At 44.3% G+C, this 17,889-nt stretch overlaps 1 protein-coding gene across 1 annotated transcript in view; it reads right to left on the reverse strand.

Annotated features, from left to right (window-relative positions):
• NGEF (neuronal guanine nucleotide exchange factor) overlaps positions 1-13,762 on the reverse strand; it is a gene marked incomplete at its 5' end in the record, with an annotated part of 64,444 nt that extends 50,682 nt beyond the window's left edge. Inside the window, 2 exons of the mRNA XM_080933051.1 lie at positions 10,301-10,415; positions 13,501-13,762. Coding sequence (XP_080789177.1) covers positions 10,301-10,415; positions 13,501-13,762 — 377 coding nt within the window. The remainder of the gene's footprint in view (positions 1-10,300; positions 10,416-13,500) is intronic.
• Between the last annotated feature and the right edge of the window lie 4,127 nt (positions 13,763-17,889).

Here is a 17,889-nt window from a genome sequence, read left to right on the forward strand (position 1 = left end):
GACCCTGTTAAAAAGTCAAATTGACAATAAAAACAACAAGAGCCAGAAATGTGCTTATAATTCCAAAATTTATGAAACACGTAGGAGCCACGCCATTGACGAGACAGGAATGCGGGCTGGTCTGGCTTCAGGACTGTATTATTGAGCGGACACAGCTGCATGGACAGGACCCTTGACTAGAACCTTCCTTTTCAACCCCTCAGCATATTGATATACTTTCAAAGTCATAAGCGTTCTCCATCAGCGGGGTTTACCTGCTTTGTGTTTGTTTTGTTGTTGTTGTTTACTTGCGGATTTGGGTTTTTTGTTTTGTTTTGCATAACTTTTCCTGGAATTTCCACTCTCAATTTGGATAGACTAAAAGCAATGGGCTCTCTGAATATGGAATGAGCCTGTGCTTAGCCTTCTACTCTTTACCCTCGCAAGACCATTTCTACTGGGAAATGCTTTGGTTGTTACACACTCTCCACCTCCCCCCATGGCTGTCCTGGAGCCCATTCTGTAAACAGGTTGCCTTTGAACTCGCAGAGATCTGCCTGCCTCTGCTTTCTGGATGCTGCCATTAAAGGCGTACACCGTCATGCCTGGCTAACTGTTCTGTTCTCTGAACCTGCCATCTTCTTACTGCAAAGGGTTGGATGAGCGATCAGTTTGTAATGAACCATTCGCTTTTGACAAGGGACTAGTGTACTGAATCCTGATGGTGTTCAGATAGCTTTGAACTTGCTGCTCCACAACTAACATGCTAAATTAAAACCAGAGGAGGGTTGACATGCACCCTTTTCTTTAAATGTAACTGTTGGTATTGGCATGTATGTCTTTATGAAAGTTTAAGATATAGGATTTAATTCTTCATATTCCCCTAACCTGCTGAGGATGACCTGCCCAGGGCTGGAAAAGACTTCAATATTGGTTCTGGGTTTGCTCCAACGTACATGAAGTTTCCTTCATGTGTATGTGTAGTATGATTGCCATCTTGACAGAACCTAGAATCTCCTGGTAGACAACCATCTGGTCATGTCCATGAAGCATTATCTAGATTTGGTTACTTATGGTAGGAAGACCCTCCCCTGTGGGCAGAACCATTCCTTAGGCTGGGTCCTGGACTGAAAAAAAAAAAAAAAAAAAAACAACTAGAAAGTGAGTTGAGTCCACACATTCATGTCTTTACTCCCCGAATGCAGATACAGTAAAACCAGCTGTCTCAAGCTCCTGCTACTGTGCCTTTCCCATGGATGTACCCTCTCCCCTGCAGCCAAAGAAAACACTTCCTTAAGTTGCTTTGTCTGGTACTTGAACACAGCAATAAGGAAAGCCGTTTTCTCACTTTGAGATCCTGTGTCATTTATGATTATTTGGAGGTTTTGCACTTGGAGCAGGATGCCTTGTTGAACATCCTTTTAACTGTTGCAAGGACAGATTTGTTACTGTGGTTTTGGGGGTCTTCTCTGAACCCAGTCGTAGTCTGCTTTTCTTTTGTGAAAGGTTGTCTTATGGAGCCCTGGCTGTCCTGGCTCTCAGTCTGTAGATCAGGCTGGCCCCAAACTCACAGAGATCCACCTGCCTTTGCCTCCCAAATGCTGGGATTAAAAGGTGAGTGTCGAGAAAGGTTTTTGCATGCGTGTTGTAAGGTTCCTGAATAAACCGCTTTGAGAAGAAAAAAAAAAAAAAAAAGGTGAGTGTCACCACTGTCCAGCTTGCTTCTGGTTGCTATACAGTCCAGGATGACCTTGAACTCTTGCTCCTCCTGCCTTTGGGGTGCTGGGGTTCGAGGGTTGTTCCAGCTTGTCCACTTTGTGCAGTATTTACCACAGAGCTTCTTCCCGGCCTGTGTAATTATTACTACATGGCAAAGGGGATGAGTGAGGCCATAGACTGTGCCTTCCAGCACTTTCCATTAGAGTTGTTACAGTTCTCAGCCCCTGTCTGTTCACCTACCACACCTGGCCTAAGGTACAGCCAGCCAGAGAGATTCATTCACCTGCAGGGTTACACCAGAGAGGTGCGTGACTGTCTGGAGGCCACATCTCTAAGGCCTTATGGAAGAGGGCAAACGTGTCTCTTCAACATCAGGAAGAGGGGGGAAAAGATTAAAAATTCAGCAACGAAGAAACAGCTGTCAAAAATATATAAATTTAGCAGCAGAAGCTGCAGAATGTAAGTCACAGACTGTAAAAATAGACGTTCATAGGTGAAACCCACCCTCTCTTCCATCTCCACAGCCAAGGGTCTGGGATCTTCTGATGCTTCGCTGGAGGTCCACAGAAAGGAGCAGCCCTGGTGGAGAACTCAGCTGGCTTCCATGTGGACATATATGGCACGGAGAAGACTGATTTATATGTCCCTTGCTAGGTAAATGATCATCACCTCAGCTGGAAGTAGAAATGTGAGCTATAAGGTATGGCTGGCAAGTCCTCTGTGCCGGATAGTTTATGTCAACCTGATACACGCTCAAGTCATCTAAGAGTAGAGACCCTCAATTAAGAAAATGCCTCCATAAGATCTGGCTGTAGGCAAACCTGTAGGGCATTTTCTTAGTGATGTATGGGGAAGGGCCCAAGCTATTGTGGGTGGTGCCATCCCTGGACTGGTGGCTTGTGGCACTATAAGAAAGCAGGTATCAGGGACCCATGACCTGGGCAGCTTCTCTAAAAAAAATTGTGCCTTTTGATTCTTTTTTTAAAAAAAGTTTTTCAGTTTTTTTCCAAATAAGCTTTAGGATGTGGCATGTAGCTCAGTACCCTGAGCACCTGCCAGGCCCCGAGTTCTAGCTCAGAATGACCAATAAACAAACAACAATTAAAAAGCTTTCAAAATGAACCTAATTAAAAAAAAAAACCTCAAACTTTTTACTATGGAAATTTTCAAACACACTAAGTAGACAGAGATCTATGAGGAAAGTCTTAAACATGCAGCCCCAGGTCCCAACAGTCCTGCTCAAGGCCTATGTTTTATCTCCACTTCCTCAGCATTATTTTGGAGCAAATGTTGGACATCATCTTGTCCTATCTGAAATATTCCAGGGTTGTCTCTCCAAAAGATGTGAAGACTTATTACACATAGCTGAAAAGATAACTGTCATACCATGAGAGTATTCTTCTTAGCATCTTGAGATGTTTGACCCGTGTCCAGAATTGCTTCTTTTAACACTTGATACCCCACCCCTACTCCCAACAGTCTCCCTAACCCCCACCCCTAGTCCACAGTGTATTGGCTGAAAAAGGAATCTTTAAAAAAATTTTTTTTCTGCTTTGCAATTAGTTAATACTACTTCTTAAGTCTCTCCGAGCTTGTTTACACTTTTGTTGTGTCTTATTTTAAGAAACTTTGTTACTGTAAGACTCTCTTGTGACAACAACTGGAGCGAGCACTGATGAACAAGCTGCCCCCAGAGTAACTGTTTGTGCCATTTGTGTGTTTCCATGGAAACAGTTTCCAATACGGAACCTGGTCCTCATCCAGCTTCAGAAATTCAGAAATTCAGATGCACACTGCCACACTTGAGTCTTTAGTGGCGCTAGAGAATTCACCACAGTGGCCACATTTGAGATGGATCAGTAGATGGTAGTCACGGAACCTGACTCCACCTAGTTAAGTTACATAAGCAAGCAATAAACCACAGCTGGGAGCTGGCAGTATCGGGGAGAGCATTTGGTGCTGTAGCTGCCTGTAGTTTGCATGGGTCACTTCAGGGATGCAGTTTTGTGAATTCTTGTCCATGCTGGGACAGGATTTGCTATGATGTTCTTACCTGATGCTCTTGAATTCTTGCAAGTAATTCCTGACCCATGCTCCTGTAAGTAACCCCAGTAACCTCAATGGATCACTGCACTAGACTTGGCAGAATCACTTCTCTGATCTACCTTTGCCCTCTGTAACACCTATTCAAATAATGATGTGTTATAGTTATCTCAGCAAATGAAGCACCATCCCCCCATCTCTCTGTGAGGAGCAGTGTTCTGCCTTAATTGTGCTTCCTTCCTGACACCTCACCCAGCGCCACTGTAACTCAGTACATGGAAGAGTGCCTAGTACATTGGCTGAGCTGCAGACAATTGTAGAGCGTGGTGGATAGGAATAATCCCAAAGAAATGATGCTTGCCTCTTATCAGTAGACCCAGGTTCAACTGATGACATGGGGATGGGCCCATTTTCCTTTCCCCTGTTCCTTTAATCAGCTTAGAGGGAGATACCTGACCCAAAGGTGGACAACTGAATTCTTTCCCTCTGCAGGTCCAGATGAAAGGTTATCTTGGCAACAGCTGCCATTTAGGTTATGGGCAAATGGAGAAGAATTCTCTGGTCTGAAAAGAGATTCAGGAGAGCAGAATAGTTCACTGGAGATGCCGTGGAGAAGGGCCCCAGAGAAACTGACAGGGTGTTTCTGGTACTGCTACAGTTCCTGGGAAGGTAGGCTATATTTCTTTAGATTCTTTGGGATCTATCTATAATTAATTACTTGAGTGAGTTTGAATGGTTTTCTGATCTTTGCAATCAAAGCACCCTGTGCCAGGGAATGAACAAAGATGTTCACCATGGCTATATTGATTCAGCATTGCTGTCAAGGACTTACTTGCCTGTGCTATACGCCAGGAAAAACAAGAGCCCTAAAGTGTCCCGAAGAACAGGAGAAACAAGACTGTATTCACAGAGGGTAAGATTCATTGCATAGAAAACTCAAAGTGACCATCCTGGCTGGTTCTGTGTCAACTTGGCACAAGCTAGTCATTAGAGAGAAAGGAGCCTCTGTTGAGGACATGCCTCCATGAGATCCAGCTTTAGGGCAAATTCTCAACTAGTGATTGGTGGGGGAGGACCCAGCCCATTGTGGGTGGTGCCATCCCTTAGCTGGTAGTTCTGGGTTCTATAAGAAAGCAGACTGAGTGAGCCAGGGGAAGCAAGCCAGTAAGCAGCACCCTTCCATGGCTTCTGCATCAGCTCCTGCCTCCAGGTTCCTACCCCGCCTTCCTTTGAACACTCATGTGGAAGAGTAGGCTAAATAAACCCTTTCCTCTCCAACTTGCTTTTGGTCACTGTGTTTTGTCACAGCAACAGCAACCCCCACTAAGACAGTGACATAAAAAATAGATTTAGCCAGTCTGTCAATATCATGGCACACCAGGTAAACTTGTAAGAGTTTGTCACTTATCCCCATCTGATCCAGATAACTATATTTTTACATACAGACTACCAGTGTGTTTTGTTCATCAATAAATAATTTAAAACACAGACATAAAACACTAGCATATAAAATAAGGGTTTTTTTTTTTTTTTCCAAAAAGCGAGAACTAGGTAGGGACAAATTTAATTAAAGTATGTATAAATACAGGCTGGGGAGATGGCTCGATAGGTAGGACCTGAGTTAAGGTTCATAGTCCATGTAAACCCAGACATAATTGTGCACATATGTGTTCTCAGTGTTGCCATGGAGAGGTGGGAGGCAGAGACAGGAGAATCCTTGTGAGCTTGCTGTAAGCCATCACTGTAAGCTAGTGAGCAGGCCAGCTAGCTCACTGTGGTGAACAAGAGACTCTGCCTTAAACAGGGCAGAAAGTGAGGACACCCCAGGTGGTCCTTTGATCTCCACAGGAACACTGTGGTATACACACCTACAGTCACACACATGAACGTGCATAAACTTCAGAACACACATGCATATATGAACAACACATACAAGAATTAAAACTATGCCAACAGAATGGGAAAAGATTTTTACCAACTCCACATCAGATAGAGGCCTAATATTTAAGGTATACAAAGAACTCAAAAAGCTAGACACCAGAGAATCAAATAACCCTATTAAAAATGGGGTACAGAGCTAAACAAAACGTTCTCAGTTGAGGAATATCGAATGGCTGAGAAATATCTGAGGAAGTGCTCGACATCCTTAGCCATCAGGGAAATGCAAATCAAAACAACCCTGAGATTCCACCTCACACCAGTCAGATTGGCCAAGATCCAAAACTCAGATGACAACAGATGCTGGTGAGGTTGCGGAGAAAGAGGAACCCTTCTCCACTGTTGGTGGGGTTGCAAACTAATACAACCACTCTGGAAATCAGTCTGGCGATTCCTCAGAAAATTGGACATAGTACTACCTGAAGACCCAGCTATTCCACTTCTGGGCATATACCCCAGAGACACCTTAGTACACAACAAAGATATATGCACCACAATGTTCATAGCAGCTCTATTTATAATAGCCAGAAGCTGGAAAGAACCCAGATGTCCTTCAGAAGATGAATGGATACAAAAATTGTGGTACATTTACACAATGGAATACTACTCAGTCACCAGAAACAATGACTTGACCAAATTCTTAAGAAAATGGCTGCATCTAGAGAATATCATTTTGAGTGAGATAACCCAGTCACAAAAGAACAGACATAATATGCAGTCACTAATAATGGGATGCTAACCCCAGAGGCTCGCACTGCCCCAGAAACAACCCACAGACTGTATGAAGTCCAAGAAATAAAGAAAACAGAACAAAACAAAACAAAAAAATCTTTATAGAACAAGAAAACTTTGACTATTTCCATGTTACATTTTGTTTTACATGTACTTTATGCTCATTGTAACTATTAAGTTTTCAATGCATACTATCAAACCTTTAAAAAAATCAAGTACTGACTAACAAATATATTCATACAGTTTTATGTAAAAATTATTTTAAAATCTGAAAAAAGTACTGACAAAAATGTATTGTATAATTTTATGCAAAAAATACTTAAAATCTATACATTTATCTTTGTTTTGTAAAATAAAGTTGTTAAAAAAAGAATTAAAACTATGAAACGTATCCTAGACCTCCAGATAATCACTGGCTTAGTTTTTAAAGTGTCTAAACAGAGGGGATATAGCCAACTAAATAAGTAGGGAAATACTTATGGACTAAACAATGTAAGGAGTCAAGGATCTCCAAATTTATCTGTAAGGATAATGCAATTTCAACTGCATATTTTTGAGCATAGCAATTGACATCCTGATTCTAAAATTTATATGAGAACACAAAACTTAAAATAGTCAGGCCTGTCTTTAAAAAGAATAATGTAGGACTCACACTACCAGATTTAAGCTCATAGCCACAGAATTGAAGACCATGTGGTTCTGGCATAAGGGTAGCCAGTGAGACCAATGAGAAGGCTAGAGACAAACACACCTGCATGCACATAGTATGGACCTTTACAAAAAAAATCAACAAACTGGTCATGGTGGCTCATACTTGTCATCCCAGCACTTTGGAGGCTGAAGCAGGAATGTCATCAGTTCAAGGTCAAGCTAGACTATGTAATAAACTCAAGGCCAGAATGGTTTCATAGTGAGACCCCTGTCTAACCCACAAGGCACGGATATCCTTCACTGACGGAGCTGAAGGCCGTTCATGTAAATGGCACTAATGCAGCTAGACAGCTGTATGGACTGCAAGACAGAGACACAGAACTCGAGGAAGTTAGGTATTTGATAAACAGCAAACACAATGGTGAGCCATAAGAGAACACCCTTGATACGGTAATGCCAGCAAAGCTAAAACTTTGTTCCTTATAATGCAGGAAAATTATGAAACACAGGTAGAAATGTTTGTAGTGTACATCTCAGGACAAGAACGTTCTGATTTACTTTGGATCTTTTGAGCCATGTCTCACTCTCTCTAAAGTGGCCTTGAGTCTGTAGTAATCCTCCTGCCTCTGTGTCCTGAGTCCTGGGACTACAGGCATGATTACTATGTTTGGCTTGGCCATGGGATTTTTGTTTTGTTTTGTTTTGTTTTGACATATAAAGAACTACAAATATAAAAATAAACACGCAAACCATGGGCAAATGACCTGAAAGAGCACCAGCCAAAAGAAAGTCAGTGGCGAACCAGTAAATGCATAGAAACACACTCAATCAACCTCATGGTCAGCATGGAGCTATAAATTAAACTGTGGTGCACACAAACCTTGATGTTTTAGTGGGAAAGCCAGCGCACAGAGGGAGAAAGTTGGATCTGGCATGAAACAACTCCTTTCCTGATGGCCTTTGCAAACGGAAGTGTCATGCAATGTGGTTTTAGCCAATAAAATGCAAGTAGTGTCGTCTGGTCAGCTTTCAAGGAATCCACTTAGCAAGAAAGGCAGAGTTAACATGATCCACTCACCCTCTCCTCTTCCCTCCTGAACTATAGCTGTGATGGCTGGAGCTCTGGTAGTCATCTCAGCAGAGGACAGCCTGAGATGCTAGGAGAAACCTAGGCATGAAGGAGCTTCTGTTGTGATCTTCAGACTTCTTTTGCACAGGAGCCAAATAGCTACCCACTGTGATGAACTGGGTTATGTGGCTTTTTTGGTACAAGTGCTGTGTGCTAAGTAGTTTTATGTCAACTTGACAAAAGCTAAAGTCATTTGAGAGGAGGGAACCTCAGTTAGGAAAATCTAATTGAGATCTGGCTGCAGGCAAGCCTACAGGGCATTAGTTAGTGATCAATGAGGGAGGGCACAGCCCATTGTAAATGGTGCTGTCCCTGAACTGGTGATCCCAAGTTCTGTAAGAAATCAGGGTGGGAAAACCATAAAAGCAAGCCAGTAACAGCATCCCTCCATGGCCTCTGATCAGCTCCTGCCTCTGGGTTCCTGCCTTGCCTGAGTTCCTGTCCTGACTTCCTTTGATGATGAACCTGGAAGCATAAGCCGAATAAATCCTTTCCTCCATAACTTGCTTTTGGTCATGGTGTTTCATTACAGAAACAGAAACACTGTCCAAGACAAGTAGCTAACCAATTCTAACTAATAGAATATTCAAATACTCAACAAACAAGAGCCCAGTGAACACTCTGAAATCCCATCACACTACAGCAGTTGTCTAACAGGAGTTAGACAACAAAAATTGAATAGTAAGATCTGTCCTATGGAGAGAAAACAAGCATAAAATGAACAGAAAAAAGACCCAGTACATGTGCAATTTATTAAAGTCTCTCTAGGGTAGGGGCACCATAGTCTTCCTTTTCTATTCCTCGGTGTACATAGCATGCCCAAATTCCTATCTTGTGGGAGAAGAGACAGTTTTTACAAAAGGAAATTGTGGATTGAAAAAACACAAGTCACTGTAAGAGAAGTAAACACAAGCAGCTGTGAGTGTAGCTCGGACCACAGTGTTCATCTGGCACATAGGAGCTCTGGGTTTGTTCCCCAGCACCACATGAGCCAGATGTGGTGCACATCTGGAATCTCAGCACTAGAGAGATGGAGACGGGAAGATCAAGAGTTCTAGGTCATGACTCAGCTGATAAAAGCTATAAATGTAACTTGTATTCTCCTGTTGTGATTGTCATCTCTGAGTTTACTGTTTCTGTCTGCTAACCTAGGTCTAGTCCTGGAAGCTTCTAGCTTCTGTACAATCTTATCTAGGCCTAGGGTGTTTTCAACTTCTGAGAATTACTGCTGAAGATGCTCACCCTTTCCTGTTGTTTCTCATCTCTGGCTGGCTGGTTCAACTCAGCTCTTCTGGCTCAAACTCTTCTCCAAGCTGACTGGATCAATCTGGCTTCTCTTGGCCTCTCCTGTATTGCTCTGTTGGCCTCAGAGTAACTCTAGCAATCTGTTCTAACCGTCTGGCTCCTTCTCATTCTCTGACTCGTTCTGTCTTCACCTGTGTCTAGCTTGTAATCTTTTTAACCTGCCTCTGTACAAGTCCCCTGGTAAAACTGCCTGCCTGTCTCTGCACTGCCCTCTTAAGTAGCTTCCCTTTCCTCTATTCTTGTGAGAGTTGGGCGGATCCTATTCTATTCAATCTTTCTCTAATTTGTCACTCTGCCTGTGACTCAGTCATCACTTTCAAACATGGGTGCTTCCTTCTACAAACTAACTACTTCCTTTGTTTGGGATTAAAGGTGTGTTCTAAGAGTGAGTCTGTATTCCAGCCAGAAGAATTAAAGGTATGTGCTAAGTGCTGAGCCACACCACATTTTTCCAGTAAACAATACAACCTCGGGGTTCACAGTGTGATTAAATATCCTGCAACTAAAAGTGCCTGTTAGCCTTGCAAGTAACACAACCTGAGTTCAATCCCTGGAACTCACAGTGAAGGAACATAGTTCTGAAAATTGCTTACACCCAAACTGATGCACAGGCATACGTGTGCACGCTTACACACACAAACACACACATTCACCTCTAGCTATATAGTGGGTTTTGGGGCCAGCCTAGAATATATGAGATCCTTCCTCAGATCAAAACAAAAGGACTAAAATGACAAGTGACATCCTGTAGCTCGAGAAGAAGGCTTGGCGGTACAGGTACTCTTCTGGGCTTACTTGGCTCACCTGGCTTCCTGGGCTCCCGTGTTCCTCTGTGCTGGTGTTCTCCAGGGAGGCAATCTGTCCTGGGGCAGATTGAAGGCCAAGGGTTCATTTACAGATTTCCTCACTTCTGGCAAATCTGTGGCATTAAAAAAAAAATGGAGCAAGTTAGAAAATATGCATCTCCCCCTTTCAGGGAAATCTATGACTGACAGTTCTGTCATCCCGAGAAGGCAGAGTGGTGGTGACTCCCTAATGGAAAGGGGGTACTGGAAATATAATAGCAAGCTCACATGCAAGCCTGGCTAATGTTTACGGGATCGAAAATCTTGCGATGTGAGCTCGTTTCGTCTGGAGCTTGACAACCTCTTCACACCTAATCTCAGCACCTGAGTCCTAACCAATGGGTAATCACACCAGATCTGGAATGTCACATCACCCCAGCAGGCAGGTGATGCTCTGGGCAGTGTTCACATGGGGCACATGTTCCGCAGATGAAATGGGGGAAAGTCCAGTGCCTTTGAGCTCCAAGCTGGACATGGTGAACCCAGAGTATGTTCTGTCTTAGGTCCTTAGGACGCAGGTCAGAAAAGTCTGGTGGCCAGGGCCATGTTACCTACTCTTAGTTCCCTCCCCACTGTGCTGTGAAGCAGACCCTGGGTCAGGGAATCTCAGGTGGCTGTGGATGGTTAACTCCAGAGAGGAGTGAGGAGTCAGTTTAACCACCAACCTGTATCTGATGAGACTGACTTATCTGTGGGCTGAGCAGCAGTGTTTGTGACAGGGAAGGAGGTGACCCTGCCCTCATCTCCATCTCTGCCCCCAGATTTGCCTCAGGGAAGCTACAAACACTCTTCTGATTCATTTGTTTGCTTCTCCATCCACACTGAGCACAGCCCTGTGCCACCCTCGGGATTTGGATGGGATGTTCCCAGAGGTTCACATGTTAAAACCTTTGTCCCCAGCTGGTGGCGCTATTGGGAACTGGTGGACGCAGATGGAAGTGGGGCCTTGGGATTAAACATCCTGGGGAAGCAGCCAGTCATTGGGCAGTTTCCTCAGGGTATAGCTCATCTTTTCTTAGACCCTCCCTCCGTCCCTCTTCCTCTGATCCCCTTTTCTTCACTCTCCTTCACTGGACTTTCTACCACCATCTAGATACCCGGCCTCATCACTGACCAAAGTAGTGGATCCTGAGAATCCTGGACTGAACCCTCTTGCAGCTCTGAGCCCAAACACTTTTCTTCCTCCCAGTTGATTTATCTTGAGTGTTTTAATTACAATGGAGAGCAGATGAATATACCTACATTTTCTCCCACCATGGAAAGTCCCCTGTGGCCCCAGATCTGGCAGCTACCTGCATTTTTCTGTATACGACACCCCTGCTCTGTCCAATAGGGTAGACATTATCCACATGAAGCCCTCACATACTTAAGATATGGGTGGTGTGGTTACAGAAATGCATTTTAACCCAGCTGAATTTAAACCCAAACATGCCAACAAAGCGGAGGTTCGATGATTGGGAAGCTTCTAAGAATATTTGGAACAACTTGGGTATGCAAATTTACTTTTTTGACTGTACATTTTATGAGATCTAAATCCAGATCAAGTATTTATTTCCAGTGATGAATTGGCAAGTTAACACAAAGGGCTGTGCTATGAAACACTCAACACGTTTCAAAGACAGTGTATGCAAAAAGCCTAGAGCAGCTCATGGGTAAATTAGGGTTTTTAAAAGATTTTTATTAATTTATTTATATTGAGTACACTGTAGCTATCTTCAGACACACCAGAGGGCATTGGATGTCATTACAGATGGTTGTGAGCCACCATGTGGTTGCTGGGAATTGAACTCAGGGCCTCTGGAAGAGCAGTCAGTGCTCTAACCACTGAGCCATCTCTCCAGCCCAGTAAGTTAGTTTTTAGAGACAGGTCTCATTATGTAGTCAGGCTAGTCTCAAACTCTCAGTCCTTCTGCCTAGTCTGGGGATTACAGATGTGTGGGAAAAAAATATATCCTGCATCACTGATAAATGTTATTCTGATGATTAACTGTAGGTATAGACATAATATTTTGGAAGTGTTATATTTGATAAGACACACTACTATTATAAACTATTCATTTCTTTGCCTGCCATTAGACATCTTTTAGATTTATTTATTTTATTTTATGTGTAGGGGGGTTTGGCTTGCATGTATGCATGTGCACCACATGGATGCCTAGTGCCAACAAGGGCCAGGAAAGGATGTCAGAAAAGGATCTGGAGTTGTGGATGATTGTGACCTACCATGTAGATGCAGGGAACTGAATCCTGGTCTTCTGCAAGCGTAACAAGTGCTCTTAACCACTGAGCCATCCCCCCCCCCCGTATACATTTTAAAATATGACCATGAAAAGATGTAAAATGACATACATGATGGATAGGGATTATAGTTTCATTGGGCTGCACAGTTCTTGAGTGTATGCGTGTGCTTGCATGTGTGCACATGTGTATATTTTAATTTTATGTGTATCAGGAGTAGTTTGGTTTCAGGCTGCAAAGAATCTAATAGAGTTTGATGAAGCTGAAGTGTACCTCTAACACATTAGGGATAGCACACTTTCTGAGGCTAGTTGTCATGCCCAGAAGCTATCCCACATTCCGCAATCCCAGCATGCTCCCTTCTCAGCTCTGTGGTCTGCCTGGAGGAAAGATGTCCGCAGCTGTGTCATGCCCCACTGTCAAAGCTTCTGGACTTTACTCTACTCAACAAATATGTATTTTGAGCAGATGAAGTGTGACCAGAACCAACATGAGAGAGTCAGGGGTCTCGCTGCAAAGGTTTTACTCTCACTTATAGTCATGACAACAGAAACTCCAACACTCACAGGAACAGAATAGGAAATATTTGTGTGCTCAAATGATCCAGGATGTGGACAGTGCCATCTTCCTACTAGAATATATATATATATATATATATATATATATATATATATATATATATATATATATATATATACATACATACATACATACACACACAAACTTGATTGGTTGGGTTTCTTTAGGAGAGGTCTGTCTTGTATGACACGTTGGGAAGGTGACTTCTTTAGATATTGACCTCCAGTGTTCCATCCCTTTGCTGTATCCATCCCTGACCATTTCCAATGCCCTTTGTTCTCCTTTTGTTTAATGAGACTCTGAGCATCAATAACTCACGTGACAGGTGTCCCTGCTACTGACCTGCTTGGTCACTGGCTCTCTGCTCAGACACGCCTCTGGCCTTGTGTTTGTGTCTCATAGCACGATTGAAGATAGAATTCCTCTGGATTGGGATGAGGCAGCGGGGTTCTTCATTTTGCATCTCCTCGCCAGTCTTGGATGCCTCCCTGTTCTCCGGAAGTAACTCAGGCCTCATCTCAGCTGGGCCATGATTACTTTTCCATGAGATGCTCACTGATTTCCTCTGAGGTTTTCCCCAGTCTTCAGAGTTTTTGGTCTCCATGGTAATGGATCTAATGGTTTCTCAGCAGGACTGATGGGGTCAGCAACCTCTCTGACTTCATCAGTTTTCAGTGCTTTAGAACAGACAGAGAATAAGTTATCAGTTAGAGCCATTGGGCTAAGTGGTCCATTCAGAACATAGAATCATTTTACACTCCGGTTTGATGAGATTTGGGATGATCTGCACACCCCAGCAATTGCATCTTTGCCAATAGGAATCGCAGCACAAACCGCTCATTTGGAAGCAGATTTGGAAGCAATCGTCATTGTGTAATTGAGACTTGCTCGTCCTAATCACAGGCGGCACTTTAAGGGGAATGCTTAAAGTGGTTTGTGTAACCAACTTGCAAGTAAATATTTCCTGAAAAACTCCAGACAGAGAGCATCAGATAGCAAGAGACCTGTAGGAGAGTGGAGGGAGGGGACAGTCAGGGCAGATGCAGGAAGGCAGGCACAGGGCAAAGGGAAGTGCAACCATTGGTATGTCTCACAAGGACAGAGCCTTTCCATCATGTGATGGCCAAGTCCAGCTGGGCCAGTGGCCTCTTTATATAAGAAGCTTCATCTCCTGGGCTGGAGTCAAATAGGTTATCTCCCAGTGGGATCACTGCCTAACATATTCAGACTGAAAGATACTTGTAACAGGAGAGGGGAGATTCAGTGGAGCAACCCAGGACTATACAGTTAAACCCAGCTCCCCTGCAACATGGACATCCTTCCAGGATGGCAATTTGAGGTAGTGAGGGACCTGAGGGGTCTTTTGAGACCAGGTGCCACACTGGTGGGACATGGAGACTTTATGGGTGCAAAAGTCACGCACAGAAGCTGTGTATGCAGCAGCTGTTCATGGGTCAGAGCTGCCATTGCATTCTGTGTGGGCCAGAGACTCGGGAACACGTAAGCAGTTTCTCTCCTTGTTCTATAAAACAGGGACAGTAGGAACAGTACACAGGACCCACCCACACACTCTCATCCAGTTTCTCTCTCTAACCCAACTGCATGCTTTATCCTCGGGTGGCAACTGAGCTAGGGGTTCCCTGGAAATGGAGAATGAATTTGTCCAAGGCAAGATTTGAGGCCTGAAGCACACACACTGGAGTCACATGCAGAGGGACAGCACTTTCTCCCCTAGTCGCTATGAAGGTCTGCTTGCATTCCACAAACAGTCATGTCTACATATAACCAAGCAGATGCAAGCTGCATGAGGGGCTTAGGAGGCAGGGGACTGAGGAAGGGCCTACCTCAGAGCAACATGGCCAGGCATTGGAAGCCACCTGAGTTCATGCAGACTGGGGGACTGTCGATTCCACCCTGGTTACCATTTCTTTTGTTTGTTTTGTTTTGTTTTCAATATAGGTTCTCACTGTGTATGTGGCCATTCTGGAACTTGTGATGTAAACCAGGCTGCCCTTGAACTCACAGATATCTGCCTCCCTCTGCCTCCCAAGTGCTGAAGTTAAAGGTGTGTACCACTATACTTGGCTTAGATTATTTTTACAATTATTTGTTTGTTTGTTTGTTTTTGAAATAGGATTTTTCTACACAGCCCTGGCTATCCTAGAACTCATCATTTCTTGAGCCACAAAAATACTGTAAGGGCCCCATCTAGCAAAGTGTCTTATTTAGGGTTTTACTGCTATGAACAGACACCATAGCCAATGCAAGTCTTATAAAGGACAACATTTAATTGGGGCTGGTTTATAGGTCAGAAGTTCAGTCCATTATCATTAAGGCAAGAGCATGGCAGCATCCAGACAGGCATGGTACAGCAGAGCTGAGAGTTCTGCATCTTCATTTGAAGGCTGTTATCAGCCAGGCAGCTAGGCCTAAGGTATTAATGCCTACACCCACAAGGCCACACCTACTTCAACAAGGCCATACCTCCCAACAGTACCACTTCCTAGGCCAAGCATATACAAACCATCACACCAAGTGTGATGCTGCTACCTCAGGTGTCCAGAGAAGGTTGTTGCAGTGGCTAAAAGACCATATTGAGGTCAGACTGTTCATGTTCCATTCCTTATAAGAGTTCCCGGAAGGGATGACACTTTCTTTTTATCAATGTGGTGAGGAACCTCAACCCCAGCAGCGCCAAGGGATGAGTCTCATAACACCAAGTTCAGTCTGGGTCAACAGGGGCTGTGACTGTAGTAAAAGTTGAAGTGTCCCTGAGCCACGGTCAAGAACTAGAGTGACTGAACAAAGCATCTGTCCAAGCCAGATGAGTAGGGGACCCTGCACTGGCTCTGTAGCAGAGAATACATGCTTATTCTGTAGGTACCGGGAGACAGGGATTCGTGAATTAGGAGCAACTAGGTCTCTCTGTCCTCTGGGAGCAGAAATGGAGGGTTGGGATGAAGGGATGAAAACCATAGCTAAATATAACGCAGGGACTGGGCAGTTCAGAGCTTTCCTCAGGAGGAGCAGCTGCACGAGGCAAAATTCCTGGTCGCTGGAGGATGGAGAGAGCTTTGACGTGTGAGGATTCAGTGGTACCCACCTATCCTGATATTCTTTTTCTTCTCCTGCCTGCATTACCTCTTGTCCCACCCCAGATCCTCCATTGAGGCTCTGTGCTCAGTCCTGAGTCCGAGACAAACAGAAGGGGATCCCAGGGGATGGAAGAGGTGTGTCTAGGGGTGATACGTCATGGAAGCTATTCTGAATTTTGAAGGCCCTTGAAGAGACTGATCCAGCAGTTATCAGGATCTGAAATCTAGTGCCACAGTGACCATGTTGAGGCGTGACAGGGCATGGCAGGGGTAGGCTTATGTTAAGGTGATATATAATTGGACATGAGAGAGATGGGGGAAAGTCTAGGAAGGTGGAAGAGAAGGTAATAGGTAGAGATTCCAGGAGGAACAAAGATGAAGGCAGATGTTTATGTTTTTCTTGGCGCATCTCTTCACAAATAAGTCTGTAATGATTGTTTTATAAGGGATGGAATTATACAAGATCTTTTGACTTATAAAAGTTGGCAAATTATACCTATTGGATCAGAGTAGTTTGGTGTGTTCTTTGATGTGACTACTTAATTGAGTTCAAAGGGTATAGTGGCGGAACATACACAGCCTGCCACAGAGTAGGGATGTGTGTGTCTAAGGCTTGGCAACAGCATGCCAAGAGGAAGTGAGTGAAAGCAACGTGTGGAGCCGTCCTGTCTACTGGGGACAGAAGCAACAGGGCTGGTGGAGTGCACGGCCTGGGAAGGGAACCGTGTGGAGAGAGCAGCTTGCAGACCGTGTGACAGAGTCTGTGCGCTCAGCTCCACACTAGAGCGGCATCCTCGGAGTGAGACCGCAGAGCCAATAGCTACAGAATCTCTTTAATACTTACTGCCACAGGTAGGCAGATACCTGGGCCAGGGTCTGGGAGAGAAAGGGAATGTGAGGAATCTGGGAGGAGGAGGACCTATGGAAGAACTCAGCCAGAGCTCAGATAGTGGTGGTCAGGATGGCAGCTGAGTCTGCACATTGTGGTGAGAGCATTTAGGAAGGAAATTGCTCACCTCATGGAAGGTGGAGGGAAAAGCCCAGAAAAGGCCTGGAGCCCAATGTTCCCTTTAAAGGCATGTCTTCAAAGACCTAACTTCCTCCTCCTAGGCCTGCCTCATCTCACAATGGTTCTTCCAGGTATCGCTTCAGGGTGGGTACCTGATCGCACTTACTCACATCCCTAGCAATTATCAGCATGTGATAGAAACATCACAGCTGTGGTTGATCTCAGCTGTCAACTTGACAGGATCGCAGGAGACACAAACCTCCGAGCGTGCCTGGGAGGGGTTATCTAGATTGGGTTAGTGTTAGACTCACCCTCAATAGAGGCAGCAGCATCCATGGGCTGGCAGTGTGGGCTGAATACAAGGGAGAAGCTGAGCTAAGTGCCGCAGTCATTGCTCTCTGCTTCCTGGCTGGGGATGCCGTGTGACCAACCAGCCGCCCTGTGCTTACGTCTGCTGTCGTGACGTCTGTGCCTTCAGTTACTTCTTTCCAGGTGTTTTATCAAGGAGAGATAAGTGGCTTATATTGTCACTTTAAGCTCCATTTTTACAAGTTGAAACCAGATTTACAGAGTTTTTAAAAAATGTACTGTTTTTGGACGGTATTTTATGAGTTGACCTGTGTGCGC

The sequence above is a fragment of the Micromys minutus genome (assembly GCF_963924665.1).
Source record: "Micromys minutus genome assembly, chromosome: 19".
In the NCBI taxonomy this organism is placed as follows: domain Eukaryota; kingdom Metazoa; phylum Chordata; class Mammalia; order Rodentia; family Muridae; genus Micromys; species Micromys minutus.